The following is a 27,572-nucleotide window of genomic DNA, read 5'->3' on the forward strand; positions in this document are numbered from 1 at the left end:
TGTAACGGGGCTGAGAGAGGCATAGAGATACTAGAAGTTGAGAAAAGTAGTGCTGGGGGACATTTATCTCATTAACACCCCCAATACCTTGTTAACATGCCTGGCATCCAGCTAGCACATTAGGAAGGCTATACCTTAGGAGTAAGAATCATGCCCTAAACTAAGACCCTAGACCGGCCTTAACAATGGCTAAATCAAAACCTGACAAGATCTTTGAGGAAGACAGAATTTGGAGGTTGAGCTCCTTCGGATTAGAGGGGCATGAGAAACATCTTGGACTTTCCATAAATCTGTACTAACAAAACATAATACAAGCCTACACAAGTTCAAGATGATTAGCCACTAATTGAACTGCCTGCTAAAACAAGGATCAACACTTCAGAAGATGACAAAATCTAGTCTCTACAAATATATTATCCAAAATATATTCAATAAAATATCAATATACATAGAAATAAATAGAAAAATGTAATCTAGAGTTAAGAAAAAAAGTGGTGAAAAGGCACCAAACCCAAGACAGCCCAAATATGCTTAGCAGATAAAGACTTTAAGCAATATAATAATGTTCAAATATTATAGAAAAATATGGCTTCAATGAGTAAATAGATAGGGAATCTCAGTAGAGAAATGAAACTCAGCAGAGAAATTAAATGAACCAAATGAAAATTCTAGAACTAAAAAGTATAACAACCAAAGTGAAAAATTCTCTGGATTCATTTAACAGTAGATTGGAGAGGGCAGAAGAAAGAATCAGTGAACATGAAGACAGATCAGAAGAAATTATCCAATTTCTGGACCTAGAGTCTGTTATACAGAGTAAAGTAAGTCAGAAAGAGGAAAACAAATACGGTATGCTAACACATATATATGGAATCTAAAAAAATAAAAAGGTTCTGATGAACCTAGGGGCAGGAAGGAATAAAGACACAGACGTGGAGAATGGACTTGAGGACATGGGGAGGGGGAAGGGTAAGCTGGGATGAAGTGAGAGAGTAACACTGACATATATACACTACCAAACGTAAAATAGAGAGCTAGTGGGAAGCAGCCGCATAGCACAGGGAGATCAGCTTGGTGCTTTGTGACCACCTAGAGGGCTGGGACAGGGAGGGTGGGAGGGAGACGCAAGAGGGAGGGGATATGGGGATATACGTAAGCATATAGCTGATTTACTTTGTTATACAGCAGAAACTTAACACACCATTGTAAAGCAATTATACTCCAATAAAAATGTTTTAAAAAAAAGAAATTATCCAATTTGAAGAGCTGAGAAAGAAAGTTTGAAGAAAAATGCACAGAGCCTCAGGGACTTATCCTCTGGGGCAATATCAAATGCTTTAACATATGACTAATTGGAGTCCCAGGAGGACAGAAAATGAGATGAGGCCCCCTCCCCAAAAAATTGAAGACATAATAGCCCAAATGTTCCAATTTGATGAAAAATGATAACTTTCAGATCCAAGAAACTGAGTGAACTCTGAGCAGTTTAATAGTGGAGATCACCCTTGGACTAGGTCAATAATTTACTTGGATACTGATGTTTCCACCTGGACAAACCTTTAACACAGACTAAAGTGCCGCAAAATGGTTTGGGCTTAGGGGAAGCAAGTGAAGAGAAAAAAAGGAAGAGTTAATGTGTCATTGCTTAACACTGTCCTTTGTAACAGAGCAGAAACTGACGTTTCATAGATATTTGCTTGGTCCAATTGTAGGTTAGATTATGGAGCGGTTACATTCAGTTCCACCGCTGGTTTTGTGACTGACCACAGCAGATTAATCATCGTTCTGCGTGGAAGCCCTGGGTGATGTGATTTCACAGCCCTGGGAGGAGGCTTCATGCCACTCTGCTCCCTAAGACCTTCCCACCTGGGAAACCTTTGGTATATGGTTAAAGAAGAGCGCTTTCCTTAGAGTCAGACAGCTAAGGACGAAATCTCAGCTCAGCCACTGGTGAGCTATGTCACAAACTTAGCATCCCTGAATCTCAGTCTCCTCAAAGGGGCAATCAGAATACCCACGTCAGGTGGTTCTGTGAGGATGAATGAGATGATAATGTATGCAAAGCACTTAGCCCAGTGCCTGGCACATGGTCAATTTCTCTCTCTTTCTCTCTTTCCCTCTCTCAGTTAACCAACACTTACCGAGACCAACTACCATAGGAACTGGCCTAGACAATGGGGCTATAGTGCTGAACAAACAGCGTTAAACATTCAGTTATTGTTTTATTATTGCCTGAAATGTTTTTAATAGAGGGTAAAAACTTTCATTCACAATTAAAATCCATATATCCTGAAATTCGGCTTAAATTCCCTTTAACGTATAGATGATTGACAACAGATCTTTTGCAAAGAGCAGATTTTGATAGGAGACAGAGGGTGAGGATAATGGGCTGTGGCGACTGAAAGCATGTGGAAGGGAGTCACTCTACACACAGTCAGTACTCAAGGCTACAGCGCAGCAAAGTGTAGGGTTGACAGCAGGGATTGTTGGGGTCAAAGTGTGAAGTTGGAATTGGACAAATTTACTGAAGTTCTCTGTGCCTGTTTTATTGATCTGTAAAATGGGGATAAAATGAGTAGCATCCTCACAGGGTCAGCGTGAGTGATCCACGTAACAGCCTTGGAAGGGCACGTGGTATGCTACGTGCTGGTAAGCTGTGGGATCTGGTAAACGCTACACAGTGGGAACATGAATGGACTGGAGAGAGGGGCTGGGCGTGGACACGTCCGGCTTCACGGTCTGCTTAGCGCCAGCGCTGCGCGCGCAGGACTGTCTCCTCCCCCCGCACTCCTGGTCATATGGTACGAAGCCATGAGAACAACGGAAACAATTCAAAGGCTCACGCTCTAGGGCCCGAATGGCCATAAATGCAAGTAGAATGGACCGTTATCTGGCACAGTGATGTTGCCCTGCTGACAATGCTGGTGGCCTGGGTGACAGGCTCCGAGTTGGAAGGAACCCTGAGGGTCAATGTCCAGCCCTCCCGACAGTGCTGACTCCTCTGTCGCCACGTTGCTGGGGGTGCCACCTCCCCCAGCCTGAACACCTCTGTGGTGGGGGCTCCCATCTGCCATGAGCTCTGGGTGTTGGACATTTCCCTCTTGGATTGAACACAATCTGCCTCCCGGGCCCACCTTCCGGTCCCAGTTCTGGCCTGTGGGACCATGAAGAACATATCTCATCTTACTTCCCCAAAGAGCTTTCAGCTCCCGCCTCTCCCGAACACGTTCTGACATACTGGGGGGCACTCCCAGCAGTGGGTAGGTGCCTTGGGACCAAAAAGAGTTCCCCCAGACTTAAGCCCAGTGGAAACCTGGGTTTCCCCTAACACAGGCAGCATGGCAAGACAGGAAGCGCAGGGCGCCCCAGGCAGTTAACTTTTAAACTTATCTGTCTACGAGCAACTCACTACTTTATAATTGGTAATGATTTCTCTGTAATCACATGTGTGCTGGGGAATTCTTATGAAGTGAGAAAAACCCAACCTACAAATCATTTCTAAGATGTAATGAAATTTTAATGAAAGCTAAATTTAACAATTAATGAAGTTGACATATTCATGGGTCTCGTAGACATTAAACATTTATTAATTTTGATTTTGCTGTTTTCTTTTCATGTTTCAGAACTTGTAATTTTTTTTCAGGCCTTAAAATTTTTCACAGTCCCCAGAAAAGCACACAGGTGCTTTGCCTGAGGTGTCTAGTGGGTAAAATGACCATGTCCTGTCTCTTGGTCCATGGGTTAATTTCATCCTACCAAGGCCATCACTTCAAGAAGCCACGTTGCCATGTCACTGTGCCAAAGGGAACTCCTTCCCTCTAGTTCCTAGCTCCACATTCAAGGTGGAGCCTTTTGCAGATGTGACAAAATTGGAGGAAGAAAGGAATGAGGAAAGGAAGACAGGAACAAACTAATATTTGTTCAGAACTTCCCTTGAGCAAAAGCCCCTGTGAGGGGAACTTTCAAATACATTCAATTGAATGTTTAACCAGCACCTACTATGTGCCAGGCCCTTTGTTATAAAGTGGTGACGGGAGGGAGGTGAACATCATTATCCCCTTCTTCATTTTACAGTTTAGGAACTTAAGACTCTCGGATTAAGTGACTTGCCAAGGTCACCCAGCCCCGAGTCAGTCACTGCAAGCCCAGGCTCTCTGATCCCACATCCCACGCTCTCTGCCTTTCCCTGCTGTGTTCAGTTGTACTTAAATCTGTCCCTTTGCAAAGCTTTCCCTTCCACTGTCTTTCATAATTATCCTGTTCTATTATCCTCACTTGTAGTATCCAATTAGATAAAGAAACTTGACCTGATGGGGGCAGAATTGGCAGGCAAGGGTGGAGAGAAAGTTAGCAAAAGATAATAAATGCTGATTTCAAAAAATAATCTTCCAGCATGTGAGATGAAATCAGATTAATGTCTCAGATGACAAACAGGAGCACGTCTTATAGTTTTTTTTTAAATGCTAGATTGACTGGTACTTCTAGGATAACTAATAAAATTGATTCACATCTCCAGTATTTCAAAGTGAATTTCTACCAGCCATGTCATTCCTTCCCAAGTATGGCGAAGCAAACCTTCCCCGAGCTTTCTATATAGCAACCTGCAGGGCACCTCCCCCTATCCCCAGGCATCCAAGGGTACCCCATTTCTACATATTGAAATCAGCTTCCCCCTAACTGGCACGTCCTTTTATATTTCCTGTTGGTGATGTGTATGGTCATCTTGTCACCAAGCTGAAAGGAAGGAAGCACCCCTGGCTCCCTGCTCCCAGATTTCCACATCAGCTCCACCTCCAAGTCCTGGACTGTCAAAGCCTCTTTTCTGAACCCACTCTGCTGTCCTGGCCTGTTTGTCATGGACTCTGTTGTGGGTGATTCAGGTCTGTAGAAAGCAGTGGGCCACAAGACTGGGTCCTTTTCAGAAACACTTCTTCAGGGGAATTTGTTCCTGATAAAGAGAGGCCATTGACTTACAGACCACTGAAGAATTTTAAGGCACTGATGGTCGGGGCCAGCCAGACTGTGAGCTCAGGTGCCCATGGAAAGACTCCGCCCCTGCCCCGTCTCCCAGGTGCAAAGTGAAAACAAAGCAGCCGTCCCACACCTCCACAGAAGCATGACCCAGGGACCTCTCTGGAGAGGCACCAGTCAGTTTTTGCTGTCAGTGAATGAACAGCGTGTCTGATTATTTGCACTCAGGTGTGCATGGCTGATCTAAGGTTTTGGCTGAAAGCGGGGAGACCTGGCAGCTGAGTCCACTGCACATTTAAAGAGGGGCTGAGGGAGCGGGTGCAGACTGAGGCCAAGGGACAGCACGGGACTCGGGGACGCTCCAGACAGCCAGCCCTGCTTGGGGCAGCCCTAGCTCAGCCCAGACAGCAGCCCGGTTCTGTGTGAGGGGCTTTCCAGAGCAGGCTGCCTCGAGCTGTTCCTCGACACAAGCCCGAACAAACGGACCACCTTGTTGGGCGGGGGGCGTAAGCCTTTGGCGGATATCGCCTTAATTTAACGCTTCCTTGCCCTCTCTGAGCCTGCCAGCCCAGGGGTGTCCCGGGAAGCTTTCTAGGCGACTGACTGCTACAGGTCAGTGAACACAGATGTGGGAGAGAAGCCTCTGTGGGGCGCTGCAGGTCCTACCGTATCGCTCTGTGACTGTGTGGCCCCGTACGCGGCCATCCCATTGGAGGGCGCGGCTGGCCGTGGGGTGTCAGGCTGGATGTACCCTCTTCTGTCAATTAGGCTGCAAGAGAAAACAGAACAATGCAGGGGTCAGAGAGCGAATAAAAAGTCAAAAACACCGACAACGTTCTCTCAATTTCCATCTCGGGGGTCCGTTTTCTGTGACGGGCTCCCAAGGCACTTCAGAATACACCTCTGCTCGCCTTCATGTGTGGTCAGGCTCCAGAGTCTACCACTTCTGCCCTTAGAAACGCCTGGAGCACCTGTTCCCTCCCTGCCACCTGCTGCAGGCCCCACGCTCCCCCCTGCCCCCGTCCTGATCACATCACCCCTCCTGCCTGCACAGCCTCCATCACCTGCCATCGGAGCCCAGACCCGTTGCTCGGCCTTCAGGCCTCACACAACCTGTCCCCAACCTTCCTCTCCGGCCTCAAATCCACATCTTATCACACATGGCGTTCACAGCTTCATTCCTTCAATAAGCGTGTCTGAGCACCTACTATGTGCCAGTGCTCTGCCCGGGAACAGAAGCTACGTACCCGCTGTGCGTTCTCTGCTTTGTCGTCTCTACTTTTGTTCAGGCTCTGGCTTTTAATTGCCCGAAGTCACTTTCCCTTCCCGTCCCCTGTCCATTCTTCTCCGCCTCCAGCCCCTGCTCTTGGCCCTATATCCGCTTTCTTCCCTCATCTGGCTTCTCTTAGCCCTGCCTGCGATCCTCCCGATGGCACATGCCACTGCTGGCCTGATGTCACAGTGATGTATACGAGTGTCTTCTCTGTCGAGCAGCCCGCAAGCTCCCGAGGCCAGGCTTCATCTCGTCTCCCCCATGGCAACTGTCCCGGAGGAGCTGGCCCCTCTGTCCCGCCCTCGGAGCACCGTGGGCACCGTGGGCACCGTATCACATCATGCTGGCTCCACCTGTCTCCATGTGCACCTGTCATGGAGCGTAAGCACCACAAGGGCAAAAACGGGGTCTTCTTCTTCTTTTTTTTTTTTTTTTTTGCGGTACACGGGCCTCTCACTGTTGTGGCCTCTCCCGTTGCGGAGCACAGGCTCCCGACGCGCAGGCTCAGTGGCCATGGCTCACGGGCCCAGCCGCTCCGCGGCATGTGGGATCCTCCCGGACCGAGGCACGAACCCGTGTCCCCTGCATCGGCAGGCGGACTCCCAACCACTGCGCCACCAGGGAAGCCCAAAACGGGGTCTTCTTAATCATCATTATCTCCACAGCTGCCACCCAGCGGGTGCTGAGCAAATGCTTCTGACTGAGCTAGTAAAAACGGGTCCTCGGTCTCCCACCAACAAGTTTCCTAAACAATGTTTCTGCGTTTACTCTATGGCACTGTTGCCCAGGTAGGAGGTGAGGGTGAAGCTTACTTTGCCATCAAAAGGGTTTTTGCCTATTTCCTCCCTGAGTGAAGACTCCGTGTTGACCTTGGGTCTAAGGACGGAACTGCCAGGGGCAACAGGAGGTTCGGCCACTAAGTGGGGCTCCCGCCCTGGCCTCCCGTGGGGTGGGGCTGGGCCTCTGAGGGACGCCCCAAGCACATCCACGTGCCCACTCGCTCCTCCTCCTGGGGGCGGGGCCCGGGCGGCTGAAGGCTGTTCCACGTGTCAGCTTGGCTTTCAGAAGATACGGGTTATCATCACAGCTACCACCTCAGGTCTTCCAGCGACAGACTAAGAAGCCATTAAAAAATACTTATGACAGGATGTGGAAGTGGGACTCTGCTTCAGTTTCAGTCACATCCCCTGAGGTTTAGAAAAAACAAGAGGCTACAAGAACCTCCATCCTCCAAAGGGAAGGTGTTGGATCCCCATGCAGGACCGTCAAAGGGATTCTCGGACCAAGTCTGCAGCCGCCTTCAAGGGTGTCAAAGAGCAAAGGAAAGGGCACAGAAAGATGTCTTGGGGAGAGGGGTCACCCGCTCCTGCCAACGATGAGATCCAGGGGCGGGGCCGGGCTCGGTCCCTGGGAGACAGCCGGTGTGCAGCTGGCTTGAAGGGGCATGCCGGGGGTCAAACTGTTTGCTCCCGAAGCTATGTTGAAATCCCAGCCCTGGTAGGGATGACGGGGTGGAAAATGTTAACTTTCACTGAACTCTGACGTTCCGGTTCACTGAAATGACACTATTGTGGAGGAAATGAAAGTGCCCCAAGTCCTTTTTTTTCTCAACTGACAGGGGAAATTAAGGGACTTGCAGGGGATTTCATCCAGGAGCAGAAAAAGAACTAGGTCATCAAAAGAGTGGGGACAGCAGGGATTATAGAAAAAGTTGTTCTCAGCCTGCTTCCCATGCGTTCAGCCTGTTTAAAGTACCAGCCACGCACCCAAGACTGTGACACTCTGCCCCAAGTCTCCTTCTGGCCCTCAGAATGGCCCTCGAGCCCCTCCTAAGCTCATCTCATCTCTTGCCTTGCCCCCCGGGACCCCCCTCACTCCCCCAGTTCCTCCTCTGACAAGCCGGGCTCTCCTCTCACCTCTGGGCTTTTGCACATGCTGTCCATTCTCTCCTCGCACAATTCCTTTTCCCCAGTTCCTCCGGATCCTTTAGAATGGTTCACACCTTACACCCCCCTCCTCTGGGGAGCCCTGCCAGGTGTCCATGGAACCTGCACCCCGACCCCGTCCCAGCCCCTCCCCCTGCGCAGACCTGCCCTGGACAGACCTGTATTGTTGACGTTCTCTCAGGCGCATCCCTGGCCCCCAGCACACAGCGCGTGCTCAGTGACAGCGGCCAAGTGAATTCTTACGACTGGCTGACCCACAGCACCAGCCCGTAGGGCCTGACCCTGACCACACCTTGGGACTTTCTGTCTTTCCGATCTTCCATTCCTCCTGCCAGACTTGTTATGAGGACCCCCTCCCAAACCTGGCTGTTCCCACCCTGCTGCCCACCCCCCACCTCTGGGGACACTGCAGGGAATGGGACACAGGTCTTTGCCCCCGTGCTCCATGGCTCTCATGGGGAATCTTGAAGACACCCTCTCCCTCCCTCGTGAGTACATTGTTACACTATGCTTTAGAGGCATCCCAGGCACATGACGCTGGGCACACAGGTGGTCCTTAGTCCCGGAGGCGAGGGACACCGCTCATTCTTCAGGCCCGTCTGGGATGCCCGTGGAAGGCCCTGGTGCTCTTTTAGTGCCCAGGGGTTGGGTGAAGCAGGGCAGAGAGAGCAGAGGGCGAGGAAGGTGACAGGAGGGAACAGCGAAGGCAAACACCCTCCCCCTGCCCACTCCTGCCCAGGCCAGCTCTGGGAACTTGTGGGCAAGCGAGAGAGGGCAGTGCCCCATCTTCCTGCACAAACCCTCGAGTGGTCAAGCTCTTCTGAGGCGAGGGCCATCCCTGAGAAATGCTCCATCCAGAGGGACTTGGATTTTGGAAAGAATACAGCCTCAACTTAGCCAAACCAGCAAATTTAATCCAGTTGCGGAAGAAATAACTTCTCTATGACAAGATTTGATCTATAAACATCACAGAATGGCGCCAAATGCAAATCAAAGACTTGGGAAGGGAAAAGAGATTCGGGCAAAACGTGAGACTTCCACATTCCTTTCCTAGATTCAGGTGTCTATTTCAGAGACGGGGTAAGATGCTTGTTCAGGTCTCTTTTGCCTCTTCTACTCTGTGCTTCATGGCCTGTCCCCACTATCCACAAATAAACACACACCAGGAGGAAACACAAGCTAAATTGTGAAAAAACAAGCATTTCCAGAGGGTTTTTCTGGCCTAAAGAGCCCCAAGAGGGACTCCTGGGTGAGTCTGGAGCTCTCTTGGGGGAGGGGCACCCTCCAGGCATGATGGACGCCCTGGCCTGAGGCAGCCCTTCCGTCCAGAGCCCTGGGCTGTCCCTTCCTGCTGTCCCTCCTCAGAGGAGGCCTGGGAGGGGCAGGTCAGGGGCCCCCGAGGGCCGCAAATTCAGGACGAGCGGCACACTGGGCTCCCAACTTTCTAGACCCAAACTGGAAAATGATCAATTTCTAATTACCCAATGGCACCAGGAACTATAATCCAGTACCAATTAATAAATGGCCTTGGAATATGTGTTTGATATTTTTGGGGGTGGGGTGGGGGAGGGAATCACTCTTCCTTCCCTAATGAAGCTTCACTGAGGCTGATGATCAAACCCAGTTTGTGTTCCATGAGCACAAGTCAGTGATGACTGACCGTGCAGCTCTAAGTGCACAGCAGGGCTGCTGTGGACACAAGCCAGTAGCTTTTGTGGCTTCTCTCCATGTACACAGTTAGAGGCCAAAAGCGAGGAAGGCTTGGAAACTCATTCTAGAAACCTGGAAAACTTGCTTAGTAAATAATGTCTGATTTGGCTAATCTGTTGGAAATATTCTACATGGGCGTAACTCATAAACAATCAAGACTTGGAGGCAGCTTCCACCATTGACACACACAGGTTCTGATGTCAGATGCCTGGGTTTGAGTCCTGACCAGGCAGCATTTACCAGCTGTGTGATCTTGAGCATGTTATTTAACCTCTCTGTGCCTTGGTTTCCTCTTCCATATAATGGGATATAATAGTACCGACCTCATAGGTACAGAGTGAGGTTTTTTTTTTTTTTTTTTTTTTTTTTTTGCGGTACGCGGGCCTCTCACTGTTGTGGCCTCTCCCGTTGCGGAGCACAGGCTCCGGACGCGCAGGCTCAGCGGCCATGGCTCACGGGCCCAGCCGTTCCGCAGCATGTGGGATCCTCCCGGACCGGGGCACGAACCCGTGTCCCCTGCCTCGGCAGGTGGACTCTCAACCACTGCGCCCCCAGGGAAGCCCCAGAGTGACGTTTTAAAAGTTAATCCATGTAAAGCACTTAAAACAGAGCCTAACACTATTCAGTAAATGTCAGCCACGGCCATTATTAATATGACTGCTGTCTTATCATCACCACAATCTCCACTGCTTCAGCCCACACGGATCTCTCCCTCTCAACTATTTTAGCATCTCTATTCTGCACAGCTCAGCTCTTAGCACTTATTGCTACAGGCTTTCTAATTGCTTCCTACCTTGTGTCCTGCTCCCTCATGACAGCTCCCTGCTCGTCACGGATGTTCAACATCATTTAATAATTCATGGGGTCACATGACTCAGTGTCCTTGTTTTGATCCTGAGGGCATTTTCCCCAAACTTGACACAAATTCAGTAGAAAGTTATGCCAAGCATAACACAAGCCAGATCTCTATTGCGTTAAGGCCACGTCTCCGCAGCACAGAGCGGACTGCTGACCTGGCTGGCGGTCATTGCTGTGGCCGGGTCACTGCTGCCCGAGGCCTGTGCTAACACACTAGGGTGTGTGCTTCCCCAGGTCTGTTATAGGGGATCGTGCCACTTGAATCTTACCTTGGAGAAATGGGCCCACACAGGGCAACACAGCAATTTGTAAAGATATTTCCGTAGCTGTAGGGGTTGTAATTTTCTTTACCTCTTTTATTTGACCAAGATCCTTTAATCTGAAAGAAAAGGATAGTCAGTGACACAGTATCCATCACACCAATGTCACAGTTCGGGCCGATCAGAAGAAGCCTGTAAAGAATGCAATGATCTTTACTCATTTCTTCAACAGAAAAACTGAGGTACCTTTCGCAAGGAAAACTGGCATTAAGCCCAAACTTGGAAATATCCCCAAACAGCAGGTCAGATTGGGGAGAAATAACATCCTCTGGGGAAAATAATCTCTTACTTCTACTACATGGTACTTAAAAGGCAGCTCACATAAGCCAGTGGAGATTTTCTGATGCTACATTTAGTGTGTTAAATAGTAATGAAATGAATGGTAGCAGAGAGGAGTAACACACCTCCCCTAATGGCCCATTTTTTTAAAAAAGATTTTTTGATGTGGACTATTTTTTTTTTTTTAGTCTTTATTGAATTTGTTACAGTATTGCTTCTGCTTTATATTTTGGGTTTTTTTGGCCACGAGCCATGTGGGATCTTAGCTCCCCGACCAGGGATTGAACGTGCACCCCTTGCATTGGAAGGGGAAGTCTTACCTATTGGACTACCAGGGAAGTCCTTAATTGCCCACTTATGGCCTGAATTCAGCCTCATCATATTGCAAAATAATTCTGCAGGATATTTCTAGTGTTCTCAGTTACCATATACAAATAACTGTCTTAATATTCTCGGAACTCATCTATCTCATCAGCACTGGTTTTTCTCAAGCCTTTGAGGCAAACTAATTCTGAGACATTTAATTCATGTACTGACAGAGGCTTCTGTCAGAATCCAAATATTCAGAGCAAAAAGGACCTGGCTCACGAAGAAACATTTTCCAGCATTACGTTTTCTGGTTTTATATTTCCTCTCCATCTGCATTAAGTACAGGCAGATAATCCTGGATAAAAAGTTAAACTTTGGGTCAGTGTGATTGCCTCCCAAAATGAAATGGAGCCGTTATCTGATAGAGGCCAGCCTGTGAGGTCTCTCTTCATCGGGGCAGGGTGACAAGCTGCTGATAGAATTATTGCAAAGGAATAGAACAGAATCCCTCCTCGGGCCTTGGAATTGGGGGTCACTCGGCCGATCTTACTATCTAAGTGACGTGGTCAGAGAGCAGGACAGTTTGGAGATTCGCAATAGAGAAATTGGAGACTGATGTCGGAAAATGCTTCCCCTGCAGGCTCTTTGCTCCCAGGGGCTCCCATCTGGAAAGGGAGCCTGGGCCCCTTACCTCTTCTTTCTCTATTTCCCACGAAAGAACATGCCCGCGTCCCACCCCACCAGGAACTTACGTCTTCATTTGTGGTCTGGTTGGAGCTGATCAGGTACGTGTGGAAACCCGAGAGACCCACGATGGACCAGACGGAGAAGAAGCAGACCACGGCCTCCAGCACGGTACCCGGAGTCAAGGAGGTGAACCAGTAGGACCGTGACGTTCTTAGGGCCCCAGGGAGCTGGATGACTGAGATTTGGACAGAAATCGCCCCCAGGCCCTCACTCAGGCCCTTGTGTCCACCTAGCCTGGCATCAGTGGCCTTGTAGCCACAGGAGACCCTCAGGGGCAGGCACGAGGCCACATTCTCCTTCACGGCACAGCGTTTGTGCTCAGTTAAGTGATCGGTGGGCTCCCTGAACAGGTCTCGTTCCTTTCTCATGGCTGACAGTTCCTCTGACTGTCCTTCCCGCCAAACCCTGGCCCTTTCCTCGTGACTCACTGTGTAGCCAAAGGCGGCGGCAGCAAAACCAGGAAGCACCCTGGCTGGCGCTGGCAGTGGCCCAGGCCTTTGACGAATGGACCCAATACTGAACATCACTTCAATCACAGGTTCTACCTTTGGCTTCTGAAAGCTGGGACTGTAGCACTGACAGGTTTCTCTCCCGACCTGATCTGAGGCTGTGACAGTCACTTGCAGGGCTGACCTCGGGCGGCTGAGACCAGGCAGGGTTTATCTTCCTGGCTTCCTCTCTCCCTGGATGGCCCTTCCACCCACTGGCTGCCTGCCCCCCGCTGTGGATGCACTTCTGATCCGGCGGGGCCATTTCTCAGTGTGGCATCAGGGTCAGCGGTATTTTTTCTTAGGGGACCTTTTCCCAGCCCCTCAGCCAACCCCAACACATATGGCTGTCCTCAGCTATTTGACAGGCAGCTAGAAAACCTGGCTCCACACCAGACGAGTGATGGGGAGTCTCGAGTTCCACAAGATGCACTAAAACCAAAGGAGAAAAAGCCTGGCATTCTTCAACAGACACGATAAATCAGCCAAGAGTGTGGCAATTCGAAAAGAATAGAGAATATTCCTGTCCCACAAATATTTATAAAATTCTATTTACAAGATAAAGATGTTTCTCAGGAAAAAAAAATTCATCATAGGTCTGGGAGTTTAAATATCCATCATGCATCCTGCACTGATAAATTACAGGCCAGAGAAAGTAAATACTCATGCTTTCCTAATGCTTCCAGGGATGGAAGCCATAGATCATGCTGTAATACATCACCATTGATTTTTTTTTCAGGACTGGATATCATTTATCTTCAGAGCAGAGAAATGAATGGATCATCCGGTGCAGCGCCATCATCTGCCAAGTCATGATTAACAAATGCCACTGTCCGGCATGCGGGGCTGCATATAAAGCAGGGGGAATGAATGCGCTTCCTGCTTGTTAACTGACTTTCAGCAACGGGATACACCACTGGGTCTGCCCTTGGAAAAGTGGGAAAATGCTTTATTTTTCTTTCTAAGGTTTAAATTTCTAGAAACTGCAAGGCCTCAGAAAAGCCCCGCCCAGAAATTAAAAGGACATCTCAAGAGGAGGATGCCCAGCTGGCCAAGGTGAAGACAGTGCAAAGCAGCGGGGTCTTGCAGATCCAACAGAGGTGTCCCTGGTGGGTGGGAGTGCTGCCCCGGTCCTCATGGAGGAAAGAGGTGAACGGGCTGCAGGAGGAGTTGCACCTACCAAGAAGAGGAAGACTAAGGTGGATTCTGAAAAAGGGGATAAGTACGGAGGGGTGGGGAGGAGATGCAGAGAAGCAGGCCCCTCCCCAGGGCTGCCACCAGCCCTTCTTTTCTGCCAGTGTTGTCCAGGGGGACAAATGGTTATGGCAGAGGCCTCGCTGCACATGGGGACACAGGGATGGTGGCCCAGGTAGCAAAGAGGATCTCATTCTCAACCACCTCCTGACAGGTTGGGGCTCACAGACGCCCCCCCTCTCAGCCTCATCTCCCCACCCAAGAGGACACAGATGGGGGAGGCAGCCACGTGGGAGCCCTGCCCGCACTGGCTTGAAAGCAGAGGTGAAGTGGAGCCCAGGGAAAATGACGAGGAAGCAGTGGGAAGCCTGCGTCGGAAGAACTGCGTTGTATAAAGGGGGATGACACTGGCAGTGACTTTGCAGAGGCTGGAAGGAAAAGACAAGAGGCAAAAAGGTCAAAGAGGAGGTGACAAGTGGAATGGAAACAAGGGTAGAAAAGAAAGAATGAAGAACGAACCAAAAGATGTGTTTACTGAATAATACAAGAAGAGCCCAACTTCGGTCTCGGAAATACTTAGATGTCAACAACAGTTTACAATCCAGGCAGAATGATGGTCACGTCAAAACATAGGTAACATCCACACGTGTGAACCATGTAAAAGCTGGCATGTGAAAGTGGAGGAGGTCAGAGCATCTAACGTGGCTATGTCTCCCTTTGCGGCTCCTGTTCCTTTTGCGGCTGCTGTTCCTTTTGTGATGCCACTTACATGATTACCTCCAAAAGGAGGCGTTATTACCAGTGGATGTGGCGTTTTAAATGTTTAGAGCAACCCCCCAAATACGCAGTGTTCTATATTAATATCTCATGTGCTTGGAAACATTTTATAAATAGCAGAATGCAGTTTCACTGTTAGCTCACAGCTGTGTCCAAATGACGAATTCAAGGTAGGATGCAAGATGCAGCCCCCTCCGCCTCTCCCCTTATAGCTGCCACTTCGCCCACAGGACGTCTGAAGGAATAATCATCATCATTCGTAACAATGGCTGGCATCACTGGCTGTGTGTCAGGTCCTGTTCCAAAGGCCTCACGTGTGATGAATTGGGAGATTGGGATTGACATATATACACTAACATGTATAAAGTGGATAACTAGTAAGAACCTGCTGTATAAAAAAATAAAATAAAATTCAAAAATTCAAACAAAACAGGAGCTTCATGTGGATTAACTCAATCAATCCTCAGAGCAACCCAGTGAGAAGTGTGATTCCCACTTAACCGATAGGGAAACCGAGGCAGGAAGTAGTTAAGTAATTTGTTTAAGAAATAGCAGAGCAGGGATTTGAAGCTTCGAAGTCTGGCTCTGCCAGTAGGACAGAAAAGCCATGGGCCGATTCCCTTCTGAATTCTTGCTAAGGGACACGTGGCTCTAGGCTGACCCCAACCACCGCTGGGGGAGACTGGGACCCTCCGTCTCAGGGTTTCTTGAACCTCTGGCACCTTAAGGAGTCCATCCCCCTCAAATTCACTCTCAGACAGAGGTGCGAATATCTGAACAACACATCTTCTCACTGACCCGGCAGCGCGATGTTGAAAATATCTATGCCACAGTAAGATTAAGAAACATAAATTTCTTTTTAATGTATCAAAACCCACTTACTGATTTTTTTTTTTTTAAGAGACGTGAGTGGAAACAGGCCAACTCCAGTAGGAGCCAATTTAATCAGCAGCTGGATGTTTATTGCATCAGAGATGGGTTCCAAATCACAGCCATTACCACTGCACAGAAATCTCTGGCATTCCTATATACTAATGATGAAAAATCTGAAAGTGAAATCAAGGAAACACTCCCATTTACCATTGCAACAAAAAGAATAAAATATCTAGGAATAAACCTACCTAAGGAGACAAAAGACCTGTATGCAGAAAATTATAAGACACTGATGAAAGAAATTAAAGATGATACAAATAGATGGAGAGATGTACCATGTTCTTGGATTGGAAGAATCAACATTGTGAAAATGACTCTACTACCCAAAGCAATCTACAGATTCAATGCAATCCCTATCAAACTACCAATGGCATTTTTCACAGAATTAGAACAAAAAATTGCACAATTTGTATGGAAACACAAAAGACCCCGAATAGCCAAAGCAATCTTGAGAACGAAAAACGGAGCTGGAGGAATCAGGCTCCCTGACTTCAGACTATACTACAAGGCTACAGTAATCAAGACAGTATGGTACTGGCACAAAAACAGAAAGATAGATCAATGGAACAGGATAGAAAGCCCAGAGATAAACCCACAGACATATGGTCACCTTATCTTTGATAAAGGAGGCAGGAATGTACAGTGGAGAAAGGACAGTCTCTTCAATAAGTGGTGCTGGGAAAACTGGACAGGGACATGTAAAAGTATGAGATTAGATCACTCCCTAACACCATACACAAAAATAAGCTCAAAATGGATTAAAGACCTAAATGTAAGGCCAGACACTATCAAACTCCTAGAGGAAAACATAGGCAGAACACTCTATGACATAAATCACAGCAAGATCCTTTTTGACCCACCTCCTAGAGAAATGGAAATAAAGACAAAAATAAACACATGGGACCTAATGAAACTTAAAAGCTTTTGCACAGCAAAGGAAACCATAAACAAGACCAAAAGACAACCCTCAGAATGGGAGAAAATATTTGCAAATGAAGCAACTGACAAAGGATTAATCTCCAAAATTTATAAGCAGCTCATGCAGCTCAATAGCAAAAAAACAAACAACCCAATCCAAAAATGGGCAGAAGACCTAAATAGACATTTCTCCACAGAAGATATACAGACTGCCAACAAACACATGAAAGGATGCTCAACATCTTTACTCATTAGAGAAATGCAAATCAAAACTACAATGAGATATCATCTCACACCAGTCAGAATGGCCATCATCAAAAAATCTAGAAACAATAAATGCTGGAGAGGGTGTGGAAAAAAGGGAACACTCTTGCACTGCTGGTGGGAATGTGAATTGGTACAGCCACTATGGAGAACGGTATGGAGGTTCCTTAAAAAACTACAAATAGAACTACCATATGACCCAGCAATCCCACTACTGGGCATATACCCTGAGAAAACCATAATTCAAAAAGAGACATGTACCAAAATGTTCATAGCAGCCCTATTTACAATAGCCCGGAGATGGAAACAACCTAAGTGTCCATCATCGGATGAATGGATAAAGAAGATGTGGCACATATATACAATGGAATATTACTCAGCCATAAAAAGAAATGAAATTGAGCTATTTGTAATGAGGTGGATGGACCTAGAGTCTGTCATACAGAGTGAAGTAAGTCAGAAAGAGAAAGACAAATACTGTATGCTGACACATATATATGGAATTTAAGAAAAAAAAAATGTCATCAAGAACATAGGAGTAAGACAGGAATAAAGACACAGACCTACTAGAGAATGGACTTGAGGATATGGGGAGGGGGAAGGGTAAGCTGTGACAAAGTGAAAGAGCGGCATGGACATATATACACTACCAAACATAAGGTAGATAGCTAGTGGGAAGCAGCCGCATAGCACAGAGAGATCAGCTCGGTTCTTTGTGACTGCCTGGAGGGGTGGGACAGGGAGGGTGGGAGGGAGACGCAAAAGGGAGGGGATATGGGAACAAATGTATATGTATAACTGATTAAATTTGTAAAAGAAAAAAAAAAAAAGAAAAAAAAAAAAAAAGAGACGTGAGTGGAAACAGGCCAACTCCAGTAGGAGCCAATTTAATCAGCAGCTGGATGTTTATTGCATCAGAGATGGGTTCCAAATCACAGCCATTACCACTGCCAGCCTCCATCTGTCTCCTCTCCAGCCCCGCAAAAAGAAAGGGAGCCCCCTCTGTGGCCAAGAGTATGGCTTTAGATTCCCTGCAGCCGCTAGCTCAAAAGGCTGCACACTGAGGTAACTCGCTAGATGACCACGGAATTGAAACAGACTGAAAAATGCCGGCAGGCAGGCGCCCCTCCCTTGGGTTTCCACGCAATCCCAGAAGTGCCTGCTCTGTGCCTTTCTAGGCACCTGGCCCGGCACTCCAGACAGCAGACGGTGGGGGAAGGTAAGCTCCCCACCCTCAGGGAACAGGGGTCTGCTTGCCTGTGGGAAGGTGAGCAAGGGGAGACGACCTTGCAGAGACATGGAAATAGTATTGCACAGAATGGTGAGGGCACCTCAGTATTTGGAGAATCGTAAAAGGTGAGAGGTATGGAACCAAAGGTTTTTAACCTTATTGGGTTCCTACGCTTTTCTCAGAAAAAATGCACGTAAACACATTTTTTTCCTTATAATTTCAGGAGGCTTAAAAACGCCCCCTGATGCCTCTGCATGGATACACATGGACCCCAAGTTAAAATGTCCTGATTTATTCTAATGCCTTCATTTTACAAATAGGTAAAATTTTATGTAAAATGAAGGGCTAAGGCCCAGAGTAGTCAAGCCACTTATAAAAACTCACATCGCACTTCATGGCATAATAGAACTGGAACTTGGTCTGCAGACTTCTAGGAGAGAAAGAACCCTTCCCAAGGCCCCAAGCTACGGAGTGTCACACGACAGGCCCTAACTTTGGAGCCTCAAAGCTCACAACAGCAAGGCTGAGACTGCCCGTGACATCCAACCTTGTTCATCAGTCCCACGGCCTTAGAGCCACCCCTGGGTGAAGAACTTGTCTCTGTTAATATGTCATCACCCATCTCCCCACATTCCAGCAATCAGGCTGGCGACAGGCTTTTTTGCCAAGTGCCAAACCCAGATAACAGTTTATTTTTAAAAGTCTGTATTTCACGTGGGGTTCCTCATTGACCAAAATCCTCGGATTCCAGAATGGCCAGGGAATGCCAAGTCCAAGGCTCTGCCCCGGGTGCTTTCCGCTCTGAGCACTGGGCGTATGTGGCCAGGGTGCCGCATGGTGCTGAGGGGCCTTTCTCTGTGGGCACCAGCCAGGCACCCCTGGGTCCTCCTGCATCTTATTCTGCTTTAGGTCTCTGTCTGGGGTTCTGATGTTGAAAATATAAGAAACAGATGTTGTTGGTAATCTCTTTCTTTCTTTTTTTTCCCCCTAAAAATTACAGTAAGTTAGGCAATGCTCACTTACAGGAAGACCTTTGATGGAAGGGCAGATCTCAGCGACAGACCCTTTGTCCTCTAGATTGAGGGTCTAAATCAGCATTTAATGCTTTTAGATATTTAGGTTCAGGAACTTGTCAGTATATTTTCCTCATCAATTAGATGACCCTATAATCCTTAGACGGAGATAAGAAACTACAGCTTGTGCCCCTGTCATGAGAGGGCCCACCACTGTGTCTGGGGTGGAGGCTGATGACTTCCCGATGATTTACACGACAGACACTTCGAAAATCAAGTTACTGGGACCTTTCAGACTGGATCATGGGACCATCATCCTTCAGTCTCTCAAATCCTTTCTCCTAAACGCTTATGTACCGGGAGATAGAGGTATGTAGTTGTCCCAAATTAATCCTATGAAGTCACTAGAACTCCAATCAAAATTCCAACTGGAATTTTTAAAATGGAATTCGACAAAAGGACTCTAAAATTCATCAGGAAGAGGAAATGTATAAGAACAGGTGAGGAATTTTGAAAAACAACATCAGGGAGGCAGGAGCAGGGAGACTTTTCTAGTAAACAAAACAAGGTGAGAACAGTCTAAACAGGCCGTGGGCATGCGGGGTAAAGAGGGCATTTCAAATTAGTGGTGAAGGAATAGACTGGTGGTTCTCAAAGTGTGGCCTGTGGAAACTTAGGGTCCCGAAGATCCTTTCAGGGTATCCTCCAGGTCAAAACTATTTTCCTATCATCACCAAAACATTATTTCCCAGCTTCACTCTCATCCTATCACGTGGTGGCTTCTTCTGGAGGCTGTGTGATGCAAGAGGATGTCCTCATTCACTCTTTTGCATTCTTGTGTTTTAAACATTTCTCAGTTTTAATTTTAAACACGGTATATAGAAATACATATAATCTACAAGAACAGAGGCTCTCTGGGGTCCTCAATAATTTTTAAGACTGTAAAAGAGTTCTGAGACCAAAAAGTTTGAGAACTGCTAGAATAGATTAGTAAGTGGTATTGGGACACTTCACTAAACATTCGGGAAAAATGAAGTTAGAACTTTGGCTCACAACCCCCACACAAAATTCTATTACAGATCAATTACTGTGCCAAACTTAAGAAACAACATAGAAAGGTATTAGAAGAAAATAAAGGAAATATTTGCATCATTTTGGGGTGAGGCTGTACGGCACAAAACCTAAGAGCCATGTAGGATGAGATTTACAGATTGAATTTGTTAATAAATTATACTTTTTTGTATAAAAAGGTAAAGTTAAAAGGTAAGTGATAGGTTGGGAGAAAAGTATTGGAAAAAGATAGTTATAAGATTATTATTAAGACTATATAGGGCTTCCCTGGTGGCACAGTGGTTGAGAATCTGCCTGCTAATGCAGGGGACACGGGTTCGAGCCCTGGTCTGGGAAGATCCCACATGCCGTGGAGCAACTAGGCCCGTGAGCCACAACTACTGAGCCTGCCCATCTGGAGCCTGTGCTCCGCAACAAGAGAGGCCGCGATAGTGAGAGGCCTGCGCACCTCGGTGAAGAGTGGCCCCCGCTTGCCACAACTAGAGAAAGCTCTCGCACAGAAACGAAGACCCAACACAGCAAAAATAAATTAATTAACTCCTACCCCCAACATCTTCTTTAAAAAAAAAAAAAAAGACTATATAAAGAACATGTTAATAGGAAAAGAAACAGCCCAATTGAAAAATGGACAAAGAGTTTGAACTGGCACATTGAGGTGAGAAAAAAAGGCTAACAATCATGAAAATACGTGCAAGCTGAATATTATCCAGAAAATGGAAATTAAAACCGATTTTTTTCTCCCCATCAAATCGGCAAAAATCACAGCACTGACAACTCCAGTGTGGGTGAAAGTGGGGAGAAATGGAGCATGAATTGGTGTAATATCTTTAGGGCACAATTTGGTACATTAATCTATATTTAAACTACACTTAGCTTTTAACTCAATGACTCCACATCTAGTTGTCAATCCTAGAGAAATACTTACACTTGTACACAAAGAGATACATACAAGAAAGTCCACTACCTCATTTTTTGAGCAGTAATAAAAGAAGTCTAAATATCCATCAATAGAAGAATACACTACAGTTCATCTATACTCTGGAATTCTATAAAACAGTTGAAAAGAGGATGATGTACATCTTTGTGTTGACATGGAAACGTCTTCAGGAAATATCTAAAAATCAAATTGTAGAACAATCCAAAGAGTATGTATGATTCCTTTAGGTAAAGCAGTCCCCCCAACTGTACATTTGTGTGTGTGTATGAATGCACACATATATGTATTTAAACTCTGAGAGGATCATCTGTAAAGACCCACAAAACCCGACAAGAACTCCTACAGAATGATGACCAGTCAAGAGCAACGCTTCCTTTTTACCCTGACATTTCTGACTATTTGAAATTTCTTACTGTGAGAATATGTTCTTGTATCACTTGGGTGATTTTAAAAACCAAAAACCTCCTCTCCCACTTTGGGATCTTCTGAGATCTAATCTATGCTTATTCTTCACAGAACTCCTGCAATCCACCTGGCCAGGGGCAGCGGGGAAGGCTCTCGATTCCCTGGGTGGAGGGGCTGGGTTCTAGTTCTGGAAACGTCACTGAGTCACTGAGCATGAATCGGGGTCACTTAACCTCTCGGTGAGGTCCTGCTGTGAGACCTCGGGCACTTGTCCTACCTGTCTCCCGGGGGCTCCCTGAGCATCAGCAGACACCAGGACGGACAGGCCCTGAGAGCTGGGCTAGTGAGGGCCCGTCCTGCCTCCATGGATTTTCCATCGGCCCCCAGTGCCCCCTTTCTGACAGCACCCAGGCCGACTCCAAGCCTTCTACCAAATTCCACTAAACCAGAACGATGCCCATTAGGCTGGGGGTGCCTGTCAGACGGTGCCTTGAAATAAGCACAAACTAGGGGCGAAAAAGGCTTTCTGCCCAAAGCCTCCACTGCGTAGAATCAGTTACCGTCTGATGTACCAATGGTCCTTCTCGTTTTGGGAGATCTGAACGATGTCATAATCAGAAATGAGTGTAACCCTTTGAAATGGACGTTAGTGCTGCTCCACTGAAGTGACCGTTAGTGGGCAGGCGTCCCCTCCCCCTGCTGGCCCTGCTCCTGAGGGGCTTTAGCTCCCTGAACCCCCGAAGTCTGCGAGGTGGGCCCAGCCATGTGGCTTCCCTGACTCTGTGTGACCACTGACATTTCCTAAGAGGCTGGAACATTTCACTTCAGGCTCCCGGTTTTTTCCTGCTTCCATATTTCACGCAATAACCACAGAGGACCCTAAAGACAATCCAGGCTGACATGGAGGTTCCATGTACGACCTCCTAGATTCTGTTTGTAAATGTAGCTCAGACCAAGCTCATTTCTCCCCAAACCAATGCTACCTGTCTCCCTTTTCTGCTGTGCCCCTTTCCCCGGGTCACCTAGGGCTCGGACCCCCCTTCCTCCCGCTCTCCTCCAGGTCCTATCTGACTGCAGATCTCCCAGATCTGTCCCCTTGTCACCGTTTTCAATTTCAGGGTCCTTCCTTTGCAAATATCTCCTCACTACCTCACCCCACTGTGTTCCTTGCTTCAAGAGGAGTATGCTTAAAAACAAAACAAGAACAAAAAGCAGCTTGATTATGTCGTTCACCTGCCAAAACTCATGGCTGGTTTCCTGGTGTCCAGGGGAGGAAGGCCGCTGGCTCTTTCACTGGTATTCGGTGCTGCTGGGACCTGCTTCCTGGGAGCCATTGGTATTGACCTCCACCCCCAGTCAGGGCTCAGCCATCACAGCACCCTCCCCCATCCCCACGGTGTGTATGTGTGTGTCCGTAAGAGTATCCGGGTGCTGACACCATTAGGGCTCCCGGCGCACACCCTGCTAACCTTGCCAAGTGAAAGAGTGAACACAAGCCTGGTTCCAGCCCTCCAGATGGCCTGCTCTCCCCTACACACCCTGCACACCCGCCAGTCCTCTCCCCTCCGTGTCCCTCTTAGAACTCCACCATTCCAGGCCCTATGCAAATGCCACCTGCCGCCTGTGGAAGCCTCCTGACTTCCCTGCAGGAGATGCAGCCTCCTTTTGGACCCTACCCCTACCTCCAGTGCACGCTATGACATTTTTATGTCACTTAAAAGACTTATTCAGCTTGTAAGGAACCAGAGTCAGAGCTCAGATCTTGGCATCCACAGATGCTCGTTGAGAAGAATGAGTCACCCTATCTTTCATTGCTCCTCTGGCTGCTGGCTGATGTGCTCTGAAGCTCAAGGCTGACAGATCGTTCTAGACTTTGTAACCCTGGCACGTTTTGGGCCCAGGTGGTGGGCATTCAGTATAATGATTTTGAAGGAAGCAGAGGCTGAGTGGACCTCCTTCGTTGGACCTGCCTGGCTGGGTGGACTGAAGACCCAGTGCCATCCTTTTTGGAGAAGATTCTCCTTTTGTCTCTTTCCCCAGGGAAGGCCAGGGGGGCCCTTGAAAGCCCGGGCAGCCACCCCACTTCTCACTGAACCCCAGAAGCCCGCACCCCGCTGCCCGTGCTTCTCTGATGCAGAGATGAAAGGGAAGTGGCCACAGTCACGGCGAGCCAGCACAGGAAGCGGGAGGTGGAGACGGGGCAGGAGGAAGAGGATGGAGGATGGTCCAGGGGCTCCGAGGCTGGACGTGCTCTTGCCAAGGGTGACCCCGGTGGCCGAACGTCCTTCCCCTTCCCCACCACAGCCCGGGAAGGGCCTGCTCAGTGCCCGCAAGCGAGCCAGAGCCAGGCGTTCTACCCACAGCCACTTACGACGTTTCCCGCCGCCCCCGCCCGCTCCTTCTCACCTGTGTCTCCTTCCCACCTCCTCCCGGGAAGTCAGCAGAAGGGAAGACATCATAAAGATCAGAGCAGAAATAAAAGAAAGAGAAACGAAGAGAACAATGGCAAAGATCAATGAAGCTAAAAGCTGGTTCTTTGAGAAGATAAACAAAATTGATAAACCTTTAGCCAGACTCATCAAGAAAAAAAGGGAGAGGACTCAGATCAATAAAATTAGAAATGAAGAAGTTACAACTGACACCGCAGAAATACAAAAGATCATGAGAGACTACTACAAGCAACTCTATGCCAACAAAATGGACAACCTGCAAGAAATGGACAAATTCTTAGAAAGGTACAACCTTCTAAGACTGAACCAGGAAGACACAGAAAATATGAACAGACCAATCACAAGTAATGAAATTGAAACTGTGATTAAAAATCTTCCAACAAACAGAAGTCCAGGACCAGATGGCTGGTCACAGGCGAATTGTATCAAACATTTAGAGAAGAGCCAACACCCAATCCTCCTCAAACTCTTCCACGCTGGAACTAGACACCATCCCCTGGACACCTGGCTCAGTTCCTGAATGAGCTGGTTGATGCCTTTGTCCTATAAAGTCCTGCTGGTTGCATGTGGGCCTGATGAAGAGCTTTTAGTTTAGCAATGTTCCCATCATTCCTGGCAGTATTTCTGATACGGAGTCCTGGCTAATTAGCCATTTTTGTTTCTAATCTCTCTCATTTCATCAACGACACCTTTTTGAGTTGGATATTTTGCAGATTAAATCCACGGTGAGAAACCTTTGCCTGTGCCCCCATTTGTCATCAAAACCTTTTTGTATTATTGTCAGGAGATCAGATTGGAGGCTACTGAAGCATTTTAAATATATTTTCTTGCCCGAGAACACTCTGCAGGGGTCACTTGCAAAGGCTGCCCTGGACTTTCCTGGGTTTGGGCAATTCAGCCAGAAAACCTCCTCTTGTTTTAAGAACTTGGTACTTTGCAGATTCTTGCACAGACTTCAGGTCTGGAGCGGACGAGCCGTGGGCAGCGCGGCCATCATCAGAGGACGGCTTCTGTGAGTGTGAAACATCACAGATCAGTCTCATCCATCATAAATCGACCACCTCAAAAGAGACTCCCAAACTCTTAGGGCCTCAGCCGCGGAAGGGAGCTTAGAGCTACTGAGTTTAATATTTATCTGAGGCTAGAATCTCCTACCACCCTGACCAGCAGGATGCATACTCTTTTGGAGTGCCACTGTCCCTGTGACCTGTCCTCCCCAGGCCATACCATTCCTGAGCAGCCCCCATGGTTAGCGCACCTTTCTCGGGAGCTAAAAGCTGCCCCTTAGAAGCTTCCACGCGGCGATCTCCATGGCGCCTCCAAAGCCACACAGGTGTCCAGAGGAAAAGCAGGAGCCAGAAATACTGAACAGGCATCCTGATGGGACACAACCTTACTTATCACACATGTTATCCCTTATAACCAGAACTCATTTTTTCAAAAATACATCACAACCCAGTAGAAACTAAAGCATACTTTTTCTTCTGGAATATGAATTTATGATAAAGCATCAGAACTCAGCACTTCTTAACAGACTCACTCAATAAGAGGGCATCTTCCCCAAAGCATGTATTTAAACAGAAAACACATGGCCAGAACAGACTGCCTTGGGTCTTCACACCATTGACTGGGGAGAGGTGTTACAGGCACACACAAATGTTTCTGTGCTTTGTAATAAAAAACCCAGCACTTTGCTTTCCTACGGGTGTGTCTGGCATTCCTGAAATTCTCCACTACTTCCAAAAAAAAAAATACAGGAGATCCGGGTTGGGAGCCTCGCCCAGATCGTCGCCTCCCTGCTCCTCCCTCCCTACCAGCAGCTTTTCTTCAAGTTCCTCCGGAGCCTTGCTCTTGGTTCTGCTCTTTTCCGAGAGAGAAATGGAGTGGTTTTATCAGTGGGTCTCTATGTATGGCTGGGCAGCTCCCTGGGATATTTTGGCTTCAGCTTTAGGTCACCTTTTTCCAGGCAGGAGCCCAGCCTGACAGTGGATCAGGAGGCGCCACAAAACCAAGTGGGGACCAAGTCAGCAGGAGTAAAGTTAGATAATAACTTCATCTATTAAATTGTGAAGGGTTGGCTAATTCAACAAGGACCTCATGGGGCATTCTGTTAGCATTTTCAACCTGAACTCAGGGCAGGAGATATATGTGTGTGTGTATGTATTCTTGTATATGTGTATGTATACACATACATGTGCATATATGTATATATACACCCATATACGTGCATATATGTATATATACACATACGCACATATACATATATATGTGTATGTATATTTATGTGTGTGTGTGTGTGTGTGTATATATATATTATATATATATTTTAAAGCCCATCCACTTTTGTCTCCCATCCCCTCTCTCCTAGATTAACAACAAGGGCAGAAAGGGAAGGGAGGGAATTCAGAGTCAACTTAAGAAGTGACCTGGTGACTTCTAATGAGCTTCCTGGATGGGTTCAGAGAGAGATCCTCTCAAACCCACCTGCACTTGAGTGCCTGATTCCTGGGTACATCCTACCTGAAGGCCTGTGGGGTTGACAGGACAATGGCTTCCCCAAAGATGCCCTAATCCCTAGCAGCTGTGAATACATTATCCACATGGCAAAGGGGAGTCTGTAGATTAAAGGTCATTGGTCTTGAGATGGAGAGATTTTCCTGAATGATCTGGATGCGGCCACTCTTTAAAAGCAGAGAGTCTTTCGGGCTGAGGTCAGAGAGATGAGCGTTAGAGGCAGGAGAGACTCAGCGTGACAGGAATTTGATCGCCTGTTGCTGGCCTTGAAGAGGAAGGGAGGAGTCAGGGAACGGAGCAAGGAAAGGGGCCCTCAGTCCTACACCCCATGAGTTTAGTCAACTACCTGAATGAGCCGGAGGAGGATTCTCCCCTGAGACTTCAGATAAGAATCCAGGCTGGCGACACCTTGGTTTCAGCCTGGGACCCAGAGAAGAAATCAGCCGAGCCTATTGGACTTCTAACCTACGGAACCGGGTGATAATAAATTTACGTTGCTTTAAGCCTCTTTTTTTTCTGGCTATTTGTTACAACAGCAACAGGAAGCTAATACAGCCAGCACGTGCCAGAGCAGTGCTGGGGAAGGCCCTGGCCCGGAGGTGCCAGGGTGCCCTGCAGCTGTGTCTGGAGGCTGTAAGGGGCCTGACATGCGCTCAGAGCAGGTTGTGTTGCCACACCTGCAGCTGCCAAGCTTCTGACTGTGGAGGACATGCCCGGATAACACCTGTAAAAGGGAAACATGCCTGGCTGTTGGTTGAGAGGCTCAGCCCTGTATACGGCAGTACTGTTTGGAAAGGCAGTGGCCGAGATTCTTCGGAGCTTTCAAGAACCACGCCATAGGAGAAACTCTCTACCTCGACCTGAGAACGATATTTCAAGGGAAGGTAAGTTAAAACTTGCTCTGAACCAAGTAAGAGCATTTCTCTCCTTCGTCCGCTTTCCACACCAACAGCACAGTTTGCAC

At 47.7% G+C, this 27,572-nt stretch overlaps 1 protein-coding gene across 2 annotated transcripts in view; it reads right to left on the minus strand.

The window, feature by feature from the left end:
• ZDHHC14 (zinc finger DHHC-type palmitoyltransferase 14) overlaps positions 1-27,572 on the minus strand; it is a 279,838-nt gene that overhangs the window by 9,874 nt on the left and 242,392 nt on the right. For both annotated transcript variants that reach the window (XM_060115169.1, XM_060115168.1), the window contains exons 6-8: positions 12,419-12,521; positions 11,028-11,137; positions 5,638-5,740 (exon numbers count right to left, since the gene is read on the minus strand). In XM_060115169.1, the coding sequence (XP_059971152.1) occupies positions 5,638-5,740; positions 11,028-11,137; positions 12,419-12,521 (316 nt within the window). The remainder of the gene's footprint in view (positions 1-5,637; positions 5,741-11,027; positions 11,138-12,418; positions 12,522-27,572) is intronic.

The sequence above is a fragment of the Mesoplodon densirostris genome, chromosome 12 (assembly GCF_025265405.1).
Source record: "Mesoplodon densirostris isolate mMesDen1 chromosome 12, mMesDen1 primary haplotype, whole genome shotgun sequence".
Taxonomy (NCBI): Eukaryota; Metazoa; Chordata; class Mammalia; order Artiodactyla; family Ziphiidae; genus Mesoplodon; species Mesoplodon densirostris.